We start from the raw sequence: 19,018 nt of genomic DNA, 5'->3' as shown, positions 1-19,018 counted from the left end.
TATTATAGGACAAGAGAAACAAAATAGGTAAACACATTGATAATTGCCACTTCCAACAGTTTTTTAATGTCTAAATATCAAAATATATGTATTCACCTAGATTCACAAATTATTTATTATTTGAGAAATATGCAAAATGGTTAGTTTGGTTTGGGAATAACCTGGGGTTTGTTTTCACTTGTATGTTTTGCATCCTTTCTACATAAAATGGTAAGAAGTGCATTTTTCTGTATAAGATAGAAATTTTCTAAGTGGGAGAAAGGTTAGTGTTCCTTAATACTATTCTAAAAGTGAATTATATTCTATCCATATCTTACATGAAGAAAGTCAAGACAAGTGGCAACATTTACAATTTAGGGCTTGCTGCTCTTGCTGGCTGATTTCTTTCTTTTCCTTCAAGATCCACTCTAAGGGTCCCACCCTTTCTGAAGCCTTTTCACACCGTCCCAGGTGGGGTTGGCGATTCATTCATTTGAGCCTCCACTGCTCAGCTCAATAAATAACTCAATACCCTACAAAGGCTACCATGGAGGAGATGGGCATGTTTGCCAATTTCCACCTTTGATGCGTATCACAAATTTTCTCCTGTCTGAAATCTGATTTAAATGGGAATATTTTACTTAAAAATTTACTTGGACAGAAACTCAAATTTTTCTGGAAATGGCCCCAATACTATGACAAATAAAAGGAGCTGGGTTTGCAGAGCATCCAATCAGGTGAAGTAAAAACTTTCCAGTAGAACCAGAAAGATCTGCCAGAAAAGTATAAAACAATTGTCTACCCTCTCACTCCTTGCCTAATATTCCCAGCAGAAAGGAAATGGATTTGTCATACATACGTACACTAATCCATCTTTATGCTTGAGGTGTTACTTTCATTCAGAGTAAATTAGATACTGGGGTTGGGGACTACTATATTCACAGCCAAGTGGGTTTAAAGCAGCAGCTCTAACTTTTGAAAACAGACCACTTAATGGGCAGATGCAACACAAATACAGATAATTAATTCACTCAACAAATATTTATAAAGCATCCATCTCTAATGTGCCCATTCTGGTCCTCGGGGTACAACAAAGTCCCTGCCTTCATGGAGCATATATCCCAGGAGAGGAAACAGTCAACAAGTGTACAAAATTCTTACAGAAAAAAATTCTACAGAAAAGAAAAAAACTGAGATAGATTCGCTGGTGGAGAGAGGTGGTATTTTAGAATAGATGATTAAGGAAGATCTTTTTTTTTTTTGAGGAAGATTAGTCCTGAGCTAACATCTGCTGCCAATCCTCCTCTTTTTGCTGAGGAAGGCTGGCCCTGAGCTAACATCCATGCCCATCTTCCTCTACTTTATATGTGGGATGCCTAACACAGCATGGCGTGCCAAGCAGTGCCATGTCCGCACCCGGGATCTGAACCAGTGAACCCCGGGCCGCTGAAGCGGAACGTGCAAACTTAACTACTGCGCCAATGGGCCGGCCCCAGGAAGATCCCTTTGAATAGAAGATACTTGAAAATATTTTATGGGTCTCAAAAATTTCAACACATAACACATGACTGGTAATATTTACAATTTCATTGAAGGGTTCAAGAGATTTTGCAAGAGATCAAACCAGAATACTTCAGCTATAGTACATGACACTGCCATAGAAATAAATTATGAAATTATCAAATGTTTGAAGCAGTCTGTTGCCTTTAAGTGGTGGTGGTATACAAGCTTTGCTTATCTTTTCATTTTGAAATAATTTCAGATGTACAGAAGAGTTGCAAAGATAGTAAAGAGTGTTCCCATTTACCCTTTACCAAGTCCTCTCTAATGCTAACAGCTTACATAACCATGGCACATTTATCCAAACTAAGAAATTAGCATTCTTTGTTGTGGGGGGTGGCTGTGCTGTGCATTGCTGGATGTGTAGCAGCATTGCTGGTCTTTATCCACTAGATACCAGAAGCGTACTCCCCGAAGCAGTGACAAACAAAAATGTCGCCAGATATTGCCAAAATGTCCCAGGGAGACATTTGAAACCACTGTCCTAGAAGGTTTATGTTTTACAGTTAGGTCCATGACTCATTTACTTGTTAATGTAAAATGTGTATATCATGGCTCATTTTTTTACATATGGACATCCAATTGTTTCAGTACCATTTGTTGAAAAGACTATACTTTGTCAACTGAATTGTCTTTCATAAAATTCAGTTGACTATATTTGCGTGGGTCTATTTATAGATGCTCTATTCTGTTCCAATTATATGTCTATCTTTTTCTCCAATACCACAGAGACTCAATTACTATAGCTTTATAATATCTAGAAATTGGGTCGAATGAGTCCTCCAATTTTTTCTTTTTCAGAATTGTTTTGGCTATTCTAGTTATTTTGCCTTTCTATATACACTTTATTTTAGAATCAGCTTGTCAAACCACAAAAAGTTTGCTGGAATTTTGATTGAGATTGCATTGAGTCTATAGATTAAATTGGGGAGAAGTGACATTTTTACGGTCTATTCCTTGAATTAATGAACACAGTGTATTTCTCTATTTAGATCTCTGAGTTCTTTCATCAGTGTTTTATACTTTTCAGCATACACATTATTTTGTTAGATGTATGCATAACTATTTGTGTGCATCCATGTCCGCACACTATTGTAAATGATATTTTCAAGTTCAAATTCCTACTGGTCATTGCTGGTCTACAGGAATGACTAAATTTTGTATATTGTCCTTGTATCCTATGACTTTGCTAGAACTAAACTTATCAGTTCTAGTCTTTTTGTAGGTTCCTTGAGATTTTCAACATAGACAATCATGTCATCTGCAAATAGAGGTCATGTGTTCTTTGAATGTGGAAACTTTTAAAATCTTACTTTTAAAATTCTTAATTTGCCCTCAGCATAGCCCCACCAGCCAAGATTTTGTCAAGTTTTACTTTCTGAGGTTTGTATTATGAAAATAATAGGTATGATGAATTCACCTTTCGAAACTACTCCATTACTCCATCATCAAAATCTGGATGCATGTTTCCTGGGGGTTCATCTCTCCACTGCCATTGAGAATCTTTGCACTAGGTTAATACTAATAGTTATTGATACATTTCTACATAAAACATTTTCACTTCAACTAATTTTCAAATTTGCTAGTTTGAAGACTATTACAAATATAAACAGACAGTTGTTTTCCAGGTATGTCAATCCTTCCCTGACGTGTCCACACCTCCTGTAAGGGATTCTGCCAACACCTATGACTTCTGCTAAGTGGCTATGTTGTTTCCCATGAACTCACACCTCTATCCCAACTAATAGGGAGACCGTATCTGGCATCCGCCCCAAGCACAACTAATGAATAAACTGGCTGATTACCTGTGATGTATGACATGTAGCTTGAACAGATGAAGCAAGGTACTCTGTGCCAGGAATCTGAACCAATCCCAAATAAACTTGCCCAAAATGAGTCTGAAATAGGAAGTTGTAAGGTTTAAGTTGGGCAGTGACAAGCTGAAGGAATGGGAGAGCGAAAAAGATACACAGCAGTGAGTGAAGCGGACAGACAGTAGAGCATGGACAGAAGGGTTAAGAGAAGCAAGGCGGGGAGGTAGCCTGGTCCTTGGAGCTCCCTCAGGACCTAATGACCTTCCAGTTTTATTCCACACGTATCGTATATTAAACCCCCTTTCTCAAAGTAAATTGGAAGGATCTCTGTCCCTTATATTTGAAGGTTCTACTCAGATTACTTTACATTGATGAATAAGAAAACAGAAGAAAAGACAAGTTTATGAATATTAGGTACTAAAATAAAGAAATCAGAATCAATCACTAAACTTTACCTCCTTCAGTAAGACTAGTTGGGTCAGTAACAAATAGGCTTTATTCCTCCTGAGTGGGAGATTAGGGGACTCAATGGCAATCTTGTGAAATGAGGACACTGCTCCTTTTGCGAACTCAGGTGGGGTTGAAAAGTCTGTTTGTTTCAATCTAAATTGTATCGTGTAGTACTTTTCCGAATGTCAAAAGAAATTAATTTGATCAATACATAGAGACACTTTAGCATGGAAAGGGTGACAACTATCCTTTCTGGCCTTTTATTTCTCACTAATTGAGGAGCCAAAGAACACACATACAGATCACACATTCACGCCAGGTCATGTCACCCCCTCCTATGCCCATCTTACTCTGAGCAACCCAAAACCATCTGAGCGGCCTCTCAAGCATGCAGTCTGGCTGCTGGTGCCCTGACTTGATTCTCTCATCTGCTCTTCCTTGCTCACACTATTCCAGGGGTCCTGGGCTCCCGCCTCAGTCTTTGCAGTTTTTACCTCTGCATGAAATACTTTTTCCTTTTTTCCACCTGCTCGCTTCAAATGGACTGAACCCTCTCTAACAGAAAGCACTAAACATCAGGGGACAATCCAACGGGCAATCCATGCAGTAAACAGGAAGGCTCAGCAATCGCGGCTCACCCCCTCCCAGGCCTGCGCTCAGACAACACTTTCTCAGGGAAATCATCCCCGACCACCCTATTTAAAATCGTATCCCACTTCAACTCTCCCTCCTGTCTCCCTCGAACCACCTCTTCCCCACTTAATTTTTCTCCCTAGCACTCGTCACATTCTAATATAAAATACGGTTACTAATTTATCTCCATTTTTTCAATCTTCCTCCACTAGAATGTGTACTTCAAAAGGGCAGGGATTTTTGACAGCTTTGTCCACTGCTCCTGGAATAGCGCCTGGCACATAATGGGGATTAAATATTTGATGACCATATAAGATGCACATATATCCAAAATCATATACTACTACTAAACGATTGATATCATTTACTGAGAGTCTGTTAAGTGTCAGACATCGTGGCCAAGATTTTATATACATTACTAATAATCTTCAAGTTAGCTCTGCCAGGTAGGTATAATTGTACTCACTTAAAGCATATTTCTTAAAATTCAGTTTGTGATTATCTAACGCCTGTGACTGCGATGAGGAAAGGTGTCTTAATTCAATATAATGAGGATTCCCTGCTGTAGAGCATGGTTGTAAGCACTTCTCCCATTACCACCACCATCATAAAAGGGAAGCTTGAGGTCATACCAAATTTTATCACTGAAGAGTTTTTGAGCACAAATAACAGATCCCAGGGTAGTTAAAGTGAAAAGGAATTTATTAAAAGCTACTCTGTAATTCACAGAATCTCTGGGAGAGCTAGATAATCAGGTTTGGTGGCTGTTCAGCCAGAAACAATGCCCAAATTATAATGACAGGCTACTCCAGTGGGGGACAGGCAGCGGAACTGCCACCATGGGGAACAGGCCCCATCCTGCAATAAGGGTGCCACGGCTTGACTCTGCCCTTGCTGCCTTCCAAGCTCAGTGTCCCTCCACCATCCTCACTAGAAAACAGATACTGCACAGCATCTGCTGCTTCTCATTGCTTGTTGCTGAATCCAGGTCTGTTCGGTAGCCCCAGGCCACAGGACTGCTCCCTAGCTGTTAGAAATGATGGAAGACTGACTCTGGTTACCACCTTCAGGAAATGGGTTCAATACACAAAACTTACCAAACATAGGATTTCCAAAATATGCTGGCCACAAACATAACAAATGCCCGTTACAAATACTAACAGAATTTACGTTCAAAACAGAGCAAGATAATTTTTCACTACTAGGTATGACTTGGGCAATATTTAATTTCTAGTATTGTTCAATGCTTTCTACTTAAACTATCATAAAGTATCTAAAGCAATGAATGTCAAGCTCCTCTCCTCATAGAACACCTTTCTGGTAATGGCATCAGTAAGAGTTACTGACAGAAGAGGGAGAATCATTACAGTGTTTACCAAAGGGAGGCCCAGGGGAACACAGCGCCTCACCAGGAGACAGGGACAGTCTAGCACACGTGCTGCTCACTCAAACGACATTGTGATATTACGTCTATAGCAAGACATATTGAAAAAGAACCCTACTGTGTTAAATCTTCTAATTAATAGTTAGTTGAATAGCATGTTTCCAAAGAGAATCACCCTTGAGGAATTAGTGTTTCAAATAAAATTAAAAATTCCTAATGTTTCTTGTGGGGGTTGGCTCAAATGAATTTTCCCTATAAGGACCGTAAGTTTGGGAAGATTAGTAAAAATAAAAATATATTTTTTTAAAACTTTCTGGTTCTTAAAGTATTCTTCCTGACTAAAATAACTAGTAGAAGAAAATAAGAAGATAAATTGAAAACCTTTTTAAAGTTTTAAAGATAATAGGTAAATATGTGAAAATAGATCTAAATATTTCAAACATATACATATATATTTTTTCCCTCCAGCTCAACAACAGAATGGCAAAATACCTCTTAAATATTTAGACAAGGTTTAATTTTTATTTTATGCTCTATGAAGTAAAAATTCACTGTATTCCCTGGACTCTTCAAATCATAGGTGACAAACAGTTAAAAAGGACGGGGGGACCTATATGAGAATGTCCTTAGAGGGAAATCCAGGAAAAATAATCTTATTAAAATTATAACTGGAGTTGGCAGATATCGCTTTCAGCAAAAAAGATATTATAAAAACAAATTAGCTTAACTAGATCATAAGGGTTGTCCTCTGCGTTTGTAAGCGTTAGAGACCCAGATGAGGTAGTGATTTTAAATAAACCGTCATCACATGCAGGTGATTTTGAAAAACATAACCCTCTATTTTTTTAAACATTATAAAAGTAATATATATTCATTTAAAAATTGACAATATAAAAAATATAAAGAAAATATAATAGCGAAAATTCTTCCAGTAGAAATAAGCACAATATACTAAAGAATATATTTCGAGCCTTTTATTTGTGTAGATCTTTACATAATTGGAATCATATTTTATACACATGCACTATTTTAGCCTAGTTTTTTGTCTTAGTAATGAAACATAACCTTGTTACGCCATTAAAAATTATTTGAAAGTGCTTTAACTTACTAAATTGCTTAATTTTTATCACTACAAATAGCACTATTAAACGTGTTCTGCATAAATAGATCTGTACTTGAGATTACTTCCTCAAGAAGTACACTTAGAAATAAAAGTACTAGGCAACGAGTCGTGACTATTTTAAAGGCTTTTAAATTAAATTTAGTCAACTTTTTCAAAAAGTGTTATCAATTTATGTCTCCGCCATCAGTGGATAAGACATTCATCTTAAAGCCCCGTGGCAGTTTTCAGTTTTATTCTAATTTAAGATTGCCGATTTGACGAATGAAAATCAGCATTTCGTTGTTGAGTTTACTCGCCACTGCTGCGCACTACTGGCAACCTCCTATTGCAAGACTTATTGCTGAAAATTCAGAATAGGCACAGAAACTGAGGTGTTGGGCAGAGAGAGAAAAAAGCACAGTGAAGGTGAAGAGTTACGTGAGGCAAGACTGAACAGACAGAATTATCAGAACTTTCCTCAGCACGGCTTGTCCTCAGTCCTCAGGACAGTAGAACCCCTTCCTACTGCACAGCTCCGACGGACCCCAGCACACATCCTGGCCACCGCGACTCGCCTTTTCCCCAGGCGAAGGTAGTACTGCTCTGGCTCATGTTCTACCAGATTCCTCGTAAGCATCAGGACAGGGGAGGAAAAAAGAAAACGGAATGGTCAGCGGTCTAACTTGCGGTGACGAGAGAGAAGCTCCGTCTTCAACACTTGAGCAGCATTTTGTTAGCACCTTTATAAGAAAGAGAAGTTCCATTAAAACTCGCTCTTCTCCTTGCCCTAAGTTGTAATTGTCTGTTTACATATCAGCTTCTCCAACAAATTACATCAACTTTGGGGCAGGGACTTCAGCACATCTTATTTCTTTTGATTCTTAGCATTTCATGGAATAAAGACCATATAAAGCATCTTTTAGATGTTTTTAGCTTTGTGCATCTTCCATTAGTTGGTCTAAGCACATATTTAGCTCCTATTTAAACAGATGTCATTCTCATATGTTAGATAATGTTAAGTTAGGCTAGATGATTGAAAAAAAATCTTTATCTTAAAGGATATAGATTATAAACTGTTGTACAACTAAGATGGAGTATTTTGTTAACAAAATATTCTGAGCTAAATACTAAATAGATCCATCAACTACTACCACACAGGTGCCCTAAATGAGCTGGACTAGGTTTTTAAGAAATCAACATATGGATTATCAAAATCAAAATCAAAACAAACAACAAAAACTGCCTCCCTTATAAATCTCTGTAATTTCATGTTACAAAAAAAAAAACACAAACAAAAAAATACCTATACTGCTGAGGCCTTTAACAGGAGGCTGGTAATGTTAACTATCCAAAAGCACCCCCTAGTGGCAAAAAAGCAATTCCTAGATAAGCCAAACAAAATTGTATATAAATGATGAGTATCCTGACAGTAATATTTAACTGAAAAATTTCTAAATGAGACTAAAAATGAGTGTGGCTATCATTAACTTTGCTTTAATGATTCTCCACCGCTCTATTCAATAACACAGTTAGTTGGAAAAGTCAACCTTAGTATTAAAAATATATTTACCACATAAAATACATATACCTGCAATGCAAATAAAGACGCCACAGTCTGCTGACTCTGTGTAGCTGGGTGTCTCTTCTATGATTTTTTCATTCCCTGAGCTTCTACTCATGGTAGAAGTGTTCATCTCTAGCCTAAGGAAAATTGAGTACAAATTAAACATGTTTAATCTGATCATATTTTCACTAGAGACAACTCCTGTTTAAAATGTTAAATATAATGGTCTAAATCATTAAGGATTCACCACAAATACTTTTTGCCATTAAACTGTATATTACCTAATTAGAAATATCCATGGTTCCTATCAACCTTGACTTCACTAACATTTTCAACTGCTAAATTTTATTGGTTATGAAGAGAATGTTTCTATGCCTTAAAATGTGATGAAACATACTTATAATAGTTTGAGGTCATAAACACTTCAATAAAATAGTAATAATTTCTTTAAAAGCTGATGGCACAAAAAAAACTACCAATGACAAGCTGCTTTCTCATTAAGAAATCTGTTTTGACTTCAAATATTTTCCTTTTATTTCAGTGCGTTCCTATCTTTCTATCTATGTCTGGCTACAAGATAAGACATCAATGAAAACCCATTAGCATTTTTTTGATTCATGTCTTTATTGAATAGGTTCAAAATGAAGATATTATTTGTAATAAAAAAACAGAGTGAACAAGAGACAACAGCAGCCATAATAATCTTACTTTTTTAAGCTAACTTTCAGAATAAGATACAAGCAATTTTTACATTATAATTTAAGCTTAGAATAATTTTTTAAATTCTACCACACAGGCAAATACTTGTGAAAATAAATAATAATAAATGATGCATTGAACTAGAAAAATTTCTTAAAACCGAACTATTGCACAACAAATCAATGTGAGAACACTATATGCAAGTAACATAGAAATACATTTAAATACATTGTCACAACATGTTTCATAATTCATAAGTATACTTCACCTACTTACTGTTTATAATAATCTCTGGGTTCTGGAATTGAATGATTTCTTACCAACTCATTTTCCATGTAGTACATTACAACATTCATTTGCTACTGTAAAATTCAGTGAGATACCAACATGTGCCACTTTATTTAATTTAAACACAGTTATCTATCCCTTCTTTGGATAGACAAAAAATTATGTGGTCTTAAAAGAAAACTTGAAAGAAAACAGTGCTCAGGTTTAGATAAAACAAAAGTTTACAGTTCTTCATATAATTTATAACAATTAGGACAGAAGAACATAAATTACTGAAATGGAAATCTAATATGTACATTATTCTCCTAAATTTATTACAGTTTATTCTAATTGATGGACTCTCTTTTTGACCAATATGACTAAATAAAGACAACCAGAAAAAAAGAGTAAGAAGTCTTTCTTATTAAAAGATGAATAAGGAAAGAAACTATAAGGTAAGTAAAATGATAATTCCCGTCACCACTAAGTTTATTCCCCCTGCCTGAACAAAAAACTAATGAATAAAATTATAAAGTTTAAGCATAAATAAATTTCAAAGAAAATTATACAACACAAATTTCTACAATGATCCTTAATTGATCAGAATCATAAGCAAGAAGCTAAAAATTGCGTATAAAAGATTTGCTTGTACCTTTATAATAGGATCAAAGCTCTGTTAGGTTTGATTCAACAGAAATTACTACTGAATTACTGAATATGGCTGCACAAGCAATCAAAGACAGATAGCTACTACTGGATACTATGTTACACGGAAAGTGACAGTGATTAAAAGCTGTATTCTCACCAAAGTTAGAGTATAACTAAATTTTTGTGGATGTTTAATTACATAATAAGTCAGCCATGCATTAAAGCAACGCGTTTTCAGTGGCTTTTTATTGTGATGTGAATGGTGTTTCAACATTAAACGGTAAGAAGGAAATACAAGTAGGAAAAATTAGATATTCTCTTAACCTACTCATAACTACATCTCACTACACTTCAAGGGACTAAGATGCAAATACTTTTTACCTGCATGCCCTGCACTAATGATTAATTACCAAAGTCACTATTTATTAGGTGAGGTGGTTTGTATTAAAATAATTTCTTCTAAATTCAGATACATAGAAATAAACATGAGAGATTTTGCAAGGAATTCTGTGCATCTTTAATTACATTTTTGAACTGCAAAAAATAAAACTCTTTAGATGTGAGGTTATCAAAAAAGAAAAAAACTGAAATCTGGAGACCCAATTCAAAGTAGAAAGAATATACATTCAACCAAAACACACAGAGGTAAAAAAATCATTCGGTCATAACTAGAATAAGAAACTTTTGTATTTTCAGCCTTGTGCATCTGAAAAGAAAACTGCATAATTACGTTTTCAAAGAACGCATAAAGGTCTTTAAATTATATAATAATACACCAAGTAAAAGGCATCATAAACCTTAGGGGTTTTTTTCTTTCTTTTTTTTTGATATTTATAAAATTATTTGTTGAGGAGCTCTACAAGAAAATGACCTCACATAACTAATTGTAACTAAAAATATTCTCTTCAATTCCAAAATTCCAAGCATCTCATCCTATTATGATATCTGAAAATAGCCACCAATAATAACAATGTTTATTCTGATTTTTTGCTCAAAGTAATGATCATCCTAAAGCTCAAAGGGCTAAGCAGTAGAGTTTGAGAGTTTGTGGAAGTATACTTACTGTGCTTTAACAAGACAGAAAAGTAATACCTAAGTTAGTGATTCCACTTGAAACTATTTTCTGACAGATAAGTGAATATTTCCTTGAATGGCACAGTTTGGGGTATCAGGTATTTATTATATACAGTATACATACATACATACACACACACACACATTACATAGCCAAAAGATTATACTCCAAAGATTGCTAAGAAAAAGTCTTCTGAACAATTTTAGCAGAAAATAACTAGAGGAAGTGCTCTAGCTGACTAAGCAGCAATAGTCATAAATCTCTGGACTTAGCTCTTTTTCTTTCAGGATTTTGTTCACAGAACCATTCTTCGAATGCCACATTCACAGCAGAACTTCGCCCACTCTACAGGATATTTAGTCCCACACTCATGGCAGAATTTCGGTAAGTGTCCAGATGAATTTCCTTCAATGCCTTTAATGTTTCCGCCATTAAGTGAAGATATATAGTCTCCATCTGGCCTGAGGAAATAGAGGAAAAAATCGGAAACACCAAGTTCACATCAGCAGTTTTCAACCCATTACCCTTGGGAAATGACATAATATTAAGTATAACTAAAAGCTTCCTTAATCTTTTTTTTGCTGAGTAAGATAGCCCTAAGCTAACACCTGTTGCCAATCTTCTTCTTTTGCTTCAGGAAGATTAGCCCCGAGCTAACACGTGTGCCAGTCTTTCTCCACTTTACATGTGGGTTGCCACCACAGCATGGGCGACGAATAGTGTAGGTTGTACCCAGGATCCAAACCCGTGGACGTGGGCCGCTGAAGTGGAGTGTGCCAAATTTAACTACTATGCCACAGGGCCAGCCCCCTTAATCTCATTTTTAATATTCTTGCAGTTCAGATAAAAAAAAGAATCTCTTTTAGTAAATACTAAAATTCTGTTTTCTTTGGCGTCGTATTTGTCCGTGTTAGAATTTTTCATGAGCAAACGCAGCCACGCTTTCCATCAGCCCTAGTTACTAGGAATTTACTACAACGGGAACAGGATGAAAGTTTATAGTGTCCCTTCTGTAAAACCACGTATACAGAGGAAACTGGAACGCAGCACTGAGCAAAGAGATGGAGGAGTTCAGGTACCAGGTCTCCCTCCTTGGTCACAAGGATTGTGGGGCGATACTCCTAGTACTTATTTTATTACTTATTTCAATTATTAAATTATTGTGATGCAATAAATACTCAATAAGCCCTATATATGCCCTGGCTGAGTGGGCCTTATTAACAAAACCTAGCAAGGCAGGTAACACAGATGTCAGAAGAACTATCCACTATAACAAAAGTTTAGAGCAAAGTGCTTGAGATTATAAAGGTTTCATCAGAGAAGCCAGTCATTGAGGAAATTCAGATTCTACTGATGAAACATTAATTAACTGGAAGAACAGCTATTTGACTCCCGATAGAACATCTTTACATATTTGATTCCCGATAGAACATCTTTACATTCCCTCCTGGCATGTGTTCTGCTGAGAACATGATACTGACTTTAAAGTCACCATAAAGGGAAATCAGTTGCTGGGAGAATTACATACATGATGCCATCGAAATTTTTTTTCTTTTTTCCCCAGAGGTAGCTATTAGAGAATTCTAGGTTCTCCCAGTTTGGATGTCTCTTTCTGGCAAGCACTTTAAGAGTGATAAAGAATTGGTGGGTTTCCTAATAAAATTCACTAGGGATCTAAATTTATATTGATGAAAATAGCTTCTGTCAGCATTTTATGGGCTTAGACGGGCGGTAGAATTCCTAGGATCTCTGGCATCAAGAAGCACACCCACTTAGATATTGAGAGCACATTTATAGCTAGCAGCATAATCTTTTTAAATCACAAAGAATATAATGAATTAGAAGACAACCCCCATCAAGGAAGAATGCTATGGGAAAATAAGCCAGCTTTAATTGTCAATGAAATGCGTAAAAATTACTTTAAAAGAAAAGATCATTTCAATGCTGCAGTATGGCAATTTAAGAAAATCAGCACTCATACCAACATTAATAAATATTCACAAAATATCAAAGCTGCAACTTAACTAGGTACTGCTGAATTTCTCTATACTGTGGTTGGCAAATCGATACTCCCACTGGTGGTAAAAGATGGTCTCAGTGTCACAGGTTTTGAACAATCTGTACTGTCAAGAGTTTTTTGTTTTTGCTAATCTGATGGGAGTAAAATGGAATCCAACTGTGAATTTAATATGCAATTTCCTGACTGCTTGTTAGGCAGAACATCTTTTCAGGCTTTTCTGTCGTTTGGGTTTGTACCATCATGAACTGCCTATTCCCTACCCTTCTCCACCCCCTCCATGAAAACCCTGCCACTTTTCTACCGCATGCGCTCATTTTAAAATTTTATTTGTAGGAATTTCCCACATATCCCGGATAATAACTTCTTAGTTTATATATATAATATGTCTTCTTCCAATCTGTCATGCTTTGTTACTTTATCCATGGAGTCTTTTGCAGCACTAGTTTTTCACTGTGTTATGGGTCAAACACATCAATCAGTCTTTTGCTGTACATCTCGTATTTGCTAAATTACTTAAGAAATTCTTTCCTCAGATGATAATGAGACCTCCCTATTTTATCTTAAAATCTTTATAGCTTTCCTGTCAACATTTAGGTCTTTAATTTACTTGTAGCTGACTGTTTTTGTCCCCAATATAAGTATAAATTTTTCCTCCACATACGGATAGACAATAGTCCCACGAGTCCCCACTCCCCAAATCTGTATTGCTACCTCTGAAATGCGGCAAATTTCTGGTTATTTGTGGGCCTGGGGCTTTTTCTAACCACTCCATTCTGATCCACTGTTCTATTTGTCTACCCTTGAATAAGCACCATACTGTCTTAACTACTATAGCTTCATAAATCATTCATGCGTCATTCTTTAACTTGTCTTGGTTAATTTTAGGCTTTTATTCCTCATTTACATTTTGAAAACAACTTGTCAAGATTCATGGATTTTGTTTGAAAATTGCACTGAATTTTTACATTGATTTACGGGAGAAGAGATAGCTTTACGAGATAGCTTTATGATGTTGAGCTTTCTATTATATGAAGAAGGTATATTTCTCTATTTAGGTTTTCTTTAATATCTTTAAGTTTTATTATTTTCTCCATCAAAAATAAAGTTTTTGCGTAGTTTTTAAATTGATTCCTATATACCATGAATTTGTGTTTGGATGTTGGTATTTCTAAAAACCGTACTTTCTTTTTGTTGCTGACAAATAGACTATAATAATTTTCAGTACACTGATATCAAATCCAGCAAATTTACTAAAAGACTTATTATTTATTCATTAATTTGTCTTTTTTAGGTGTCCTATATATAATCATATTATGTGTAAATAACAACAATATTGTGTCTATTTCCATGTCTTGTAATTTTAATTTTTCTTCTTACTATACTAGCTAGGTTTTCTATTAAAATAGAAATGATTATAGCTGAAATTCTTGTGTTATTTCTGCTTTTAAAGAAAATGTTTCTTACATGTCACCATTAAATATTAAGACAGATGTAGGGTTTTAGTAAATACATTTTGTCAATTTAATGACATTCCCTTCTATTCCTAATTTTCTAAGAGCTTTTTTTAAAATAAAGACTAGGTAGTGAATCTTACTGAATATCTTTTATATATACATATATAAATATGTGCATATATATATTAACATGACTAATATATTTTAATACCTTAATCTGTTGATGTAATAAATTATATTAATAAGCTTCCTATTATTAAGTCAATCATTTTCTGGGATAAGTCTAAAGTGTCATGAATTTCATGCTTGTGGATTGGATTAGCTAAAATCCTTACATATTTTTAGATGTGTTATCAAGTTTCTAAGTAAAATTGATTATCATTTTACATTCTTTTATTAGTCTGGGTATTAAAATTTTACTTTTTTTTTTTTGCTGAAAAAGATTTGCCTGAGCTAATATTCAGGCCACTCTTCCTCTATTTTTAGTATGTGAGCCACCAAAACAGCAAGTCTGCTAACAGAGCAGTGTAGGTCTGTGCCTGGGAACCAAACCCAGGCTGCCGAAGTGGAGCACACACAACGTAATCACTAGACCACTGGGGCTGGCCCTTACTAAACTTTTAAAAGCAGCTGAGGAATGTTGTTTTTCACCTCCCTCCCTGGAAAAGTTTGGTCGAATTTATCACATAAAACTCATGAGCCCATTTTGCGTGTGTGTGTATGTGCCTGCACGTGTGTGATGAGGAGGCAGGAGTAGTTTGTTATTTACTGATTCAATTTCTTTAATGATCATAAGTCTGTTTAGTTTTCTAGTTCATATGAAATCAGTCTTCAACAATCACATTTTCTAGGAAATTGTGAATTTCACCTAAGTTTCAAGTTACTGGCATAAAATTGTTCTTATAATTTTAAATTTCTGCTGTATCTGTAGTTACATCTCTCTTTTTATTCTGAATATTATTTGTACCGTCTCTTTTAAGTTTGCTTTATCATTTTAAATGAACCAAATTTTTCACTTTGTTTATCCTCTTCAAGTTTTACTCATTTGTTCATTTACTCCTTAAAAAAATACTTACTGAGAGCCTGGTTTACGTCAAATACTCCTCTTGATCCTGGAGACAGGGCAGTAACAAAACAGATAAAAATTCCTGCACTTAGGGAGCTTACAGTCTTGCGGAGAAGACAAGACATAGCGTAAATAACATGTACAGCGTGTCAGAGGGTAAACAATAAAGCCACACGGCACACAGAGCACAGGGTGGCATGAGGAAAGATGAAAGAAGAGTTTGGAGCATGTTGTGACAACTAAGTAAATTAAAACACAGGGCCTACAAAATTCAACCTGGTGACAGTCGTGATGAGAAACTGAGCAAACTGAAGGTGTAGTATCACGGAGTTCTGACACTCCCTCTCTCCTCCCGCCAACAAGGACGCAGAAGCCAGGATTCGGAGGGGTCTGCTCAGGATCTCAAGCAGCTGCTGAGCACCGTCTTGGAGGGCACTCCTACGTGACCACCAGTTTTTCCTTAATATCCTCTATTCTGATCTTTTTATTTCATTAGTTTCTGTGTTATCTTTATTATTTCCTACACTCAGTGTTAGCTGAGATTTATTTAAGTAATTACCAACTTCTTTGTTCACTATTCCTCCTTGCCAACTTCCTCCCACTTTGGTTCCTTTCCTTTCTCCTAAGGTACAGCCTTTGGATGTCCCTTTAGTCATGGTCCATAGGTCATGAATTTACTCATTGTTTTTTGTCTGAAAATAACTTTATTTCATTCTCATTCTTGGAATGATAATTTAGTTCAGTGGTTCACAAAGTGAGTTCCTCAATCTGGCAGCATCAGTGTCTTCTGAGAACTTACTATAAATGCAAAATCTTATGCCCCACTTCAGCTCCACCGGATCAGAAATCCTGGGTGGGGCCAACAGGCTGTGTTATAATTAGCATTCCAGGTGATTCAGATGCACATTAAAGTCTGAGAACCAGTGGGGTAGCTGTATACATCACAGGTCAGCAGTTATTTTCCCTCAGCACCCTGACTGTGCTGACTCCACTGTCTTTGGGCTCCAACCATTGCAAGTGAGCTGTGTACTCCCTGGGTTATCCTCACGTTGTCTAAGTCACATTATTTTCTCTCTGGCTGCTTTTCAGATCTTCTCATTGTCTGGCTTCTCAAGTTGCATTACAATGCATCTACACATTGTTTTCACTTTATTTATCCTGCTTGGGATTGTTCTTTGATTCTGAAAACTCATGTTTTTCATTAATCTTGGAATATTCTCAGTTATTAATTCTTCAAATGCTGTCTCTCACTCACTCTATTTTCTTCTTTTGACCTCTGATTCAATAAATCTTAGACCTTATTTTACGATCCATGACTTTTCATCTCTCACATCTTCCAGGTCTCTTAGGACAACATTCTGGATAATGTCTTTAAACCCATCCTCTAGTTAACTTCTCTCTTTTTCAGCTGTATCTAATCTCAATGTAAAGCATACTTTGGGTTTTTGGTTTTTTTCTTTATATTAAGTCATGTTTGGCTCCTTTGCAAAGATGCTCTAACCTTTTTGTGATAGAATGTCGTCATTGTCAATCATTCCAATTCTTATTTCTCTGAATACTTTAAACAGCCTTATTTTATGAGCAATGTCTGATGACTTCAATATCTTAAGTAACAGGCACCTGTGTGTGTGTTTTTTATTTTTTTGCTAACACTCACTCACGACTGCTTGCTTGTTTCTCTGCACAGTTTGGAATTTCCTTGTGTGCCCTATAATTCAGAATGCATGAGAGCTCATGTTTGCCCACCTGAGAGAATCAGGAAGCCTGGGTTCAGAGTAATTCCCACCACAGACGATATGCTTTTACTTTTACAGGCTCCAAGGGAACTACTAAACCACGACTACCAAGTTATTTTTCCAGTTAAGAATTTCTTAGAATAATGTAGATACTGTACTTTCAAACCTTAAACTCATGTGAAGGTGAGCCTATAGTAATGAATTATCAGTAAGAACTCTCACATTCCTCTGAGCCTTGGCTGAGATGAACAAGTTTCCTTGGGGTCACCTATTCCTGGTTGGTGAATTTTTTTTTCTAACCCATCCTTTCACTGAGAGATAACCCTTTGAGTATTGTGAGGAAAGGGTTAAAACTCTCTCCTTTTCTGTGGACACATTTGACCTTGGGATAACTTCCTAGCTCTGTTTAATGAAAACCTAATAAAGGCGGAATGCCAGCTGTGTTTCCAGCTTCTATGTAGTCCACTGAAACTGGACATATCTCTCAGGGCGATCTGGAAGCTGTGTCTATGGGACTGTTATAAGAGATGCTGGTTCCCTCTGGGGACACAATTTCTAATTAAACTGCTCCTGCACCCACCTATGAGACCTTCTCTCACACCTGTCGCTTGGACTAGCCTCAGGACCACTGCAAGGGCTTCCACGGAAGAGAAACAGCTGATGCTACCCTGCTCTCATTCCACAGTTCCTGCAAATAATTCCAAGGCCAAATGTAACATACTGTCATGCGAGTATCTCTACTAAGATGGCCCCTTGGTGGGCATTTCAAGAGTCCTGGCTTAGAGTAAGAGGTACGGGAGGAGGGGAAGAGAAAGGTGAGCTCCTAACACTCCACTGTGTACAAACCCAAGATATCAACTCCTCTCTCCCACAATGAAATTAAACCCAAGCCTCCAAGTAGTGAAGCTCAGTTGACATCTCAAACATAGCTGCAATGTCAGGGTTAAATTACCAATGAGACCTCTAGTTTCCTTTGTATTTTTGTCCTGTGGAAATTTCTCTTACTTTTCTGAGAGCTAAGCTATACATTCAAAAGGATATTTGTTCTATCTTATCCAGCATTTCTAGGTATTTTTGGTGGAGAGGTCGTCCAGGAAATCTAGTCTATTATACTTTAGAAAAAGAAAGCTCTGAGATTTCCTCATCTATTATGGTTATAATTATTTCTATCTGGAATGGGGGATAGGACAGTAATGGTAACTCAAGTGAGCAAGGCTCAGGGCTTTCCATCACACAGCAACCATTTAAAAAGAAAGGAAAGAAAAGAAAAGAAGAACCCAAACTTATGTGTTAATGTGACTTTTGCCCCTGCCTGTTAACACGTCTTTCGTCTAGCTCTTTGAAAAGATAAGATGATCTTTTCATTCGAGTATATGTATTTATTAAAATTTCCATTTTCTAAGAGAGTGTTAATAGTATAGTCACCCTTGATTCAAAACACATGCCTCCACACATACACAATATAGTACAACCACTCTAGGACTTCAAGAAACAGAAGCTCACTTCTTTGATATTTAACATGTTTCAAAACCTCAGCTGAGACAAACAGTATTTATTAAAGAATCTA

General features: G+C 36.2%; 1 protein-coding gene across 1 annotated transcript in view; it reads right to left on the bottom strand.

Annotated features, from left to right (window-relative positions):
- Positions 1–9,079: 9,079 nt before the first annotated feature.
- The window catches only part of ZC2HC1A (zinc finger C2HC-type containing 1A), a 48,192-nt gene continuing 38,253 nt past the window's right edge, over positions 9,080–19,018 (bottom strand). The window contains exon 9 of the mRNA XM_046642520.1: positions 9,080–11,636. Coding sequence (XP_046498476.1) covers positions 11,471–11,636 — 166 coding nt within the window. The 3' untranslated portion in view covers positions 9,080–11,470. The remainder of the gene's footprint in view (positions 11,637–19,018) is intronic.

Source organism: Equus quagga, chromosome 16, assembly GCF_021613505.1.
Source record: "Equus quagga isolate Etosha38 chromosome 16, UCLA_HA_Equagga_1.0, whole genome shotgun sequence".
Classification (NCBI taxonomy): Eukaryota; Metazoa; Chordata; class Mammalia; order Perissodactyla; family Equidae; genus Equus; species Equus quagga.
This window is presented reverse-complemented; position numbering and strand designations above follow the sequence as displayed.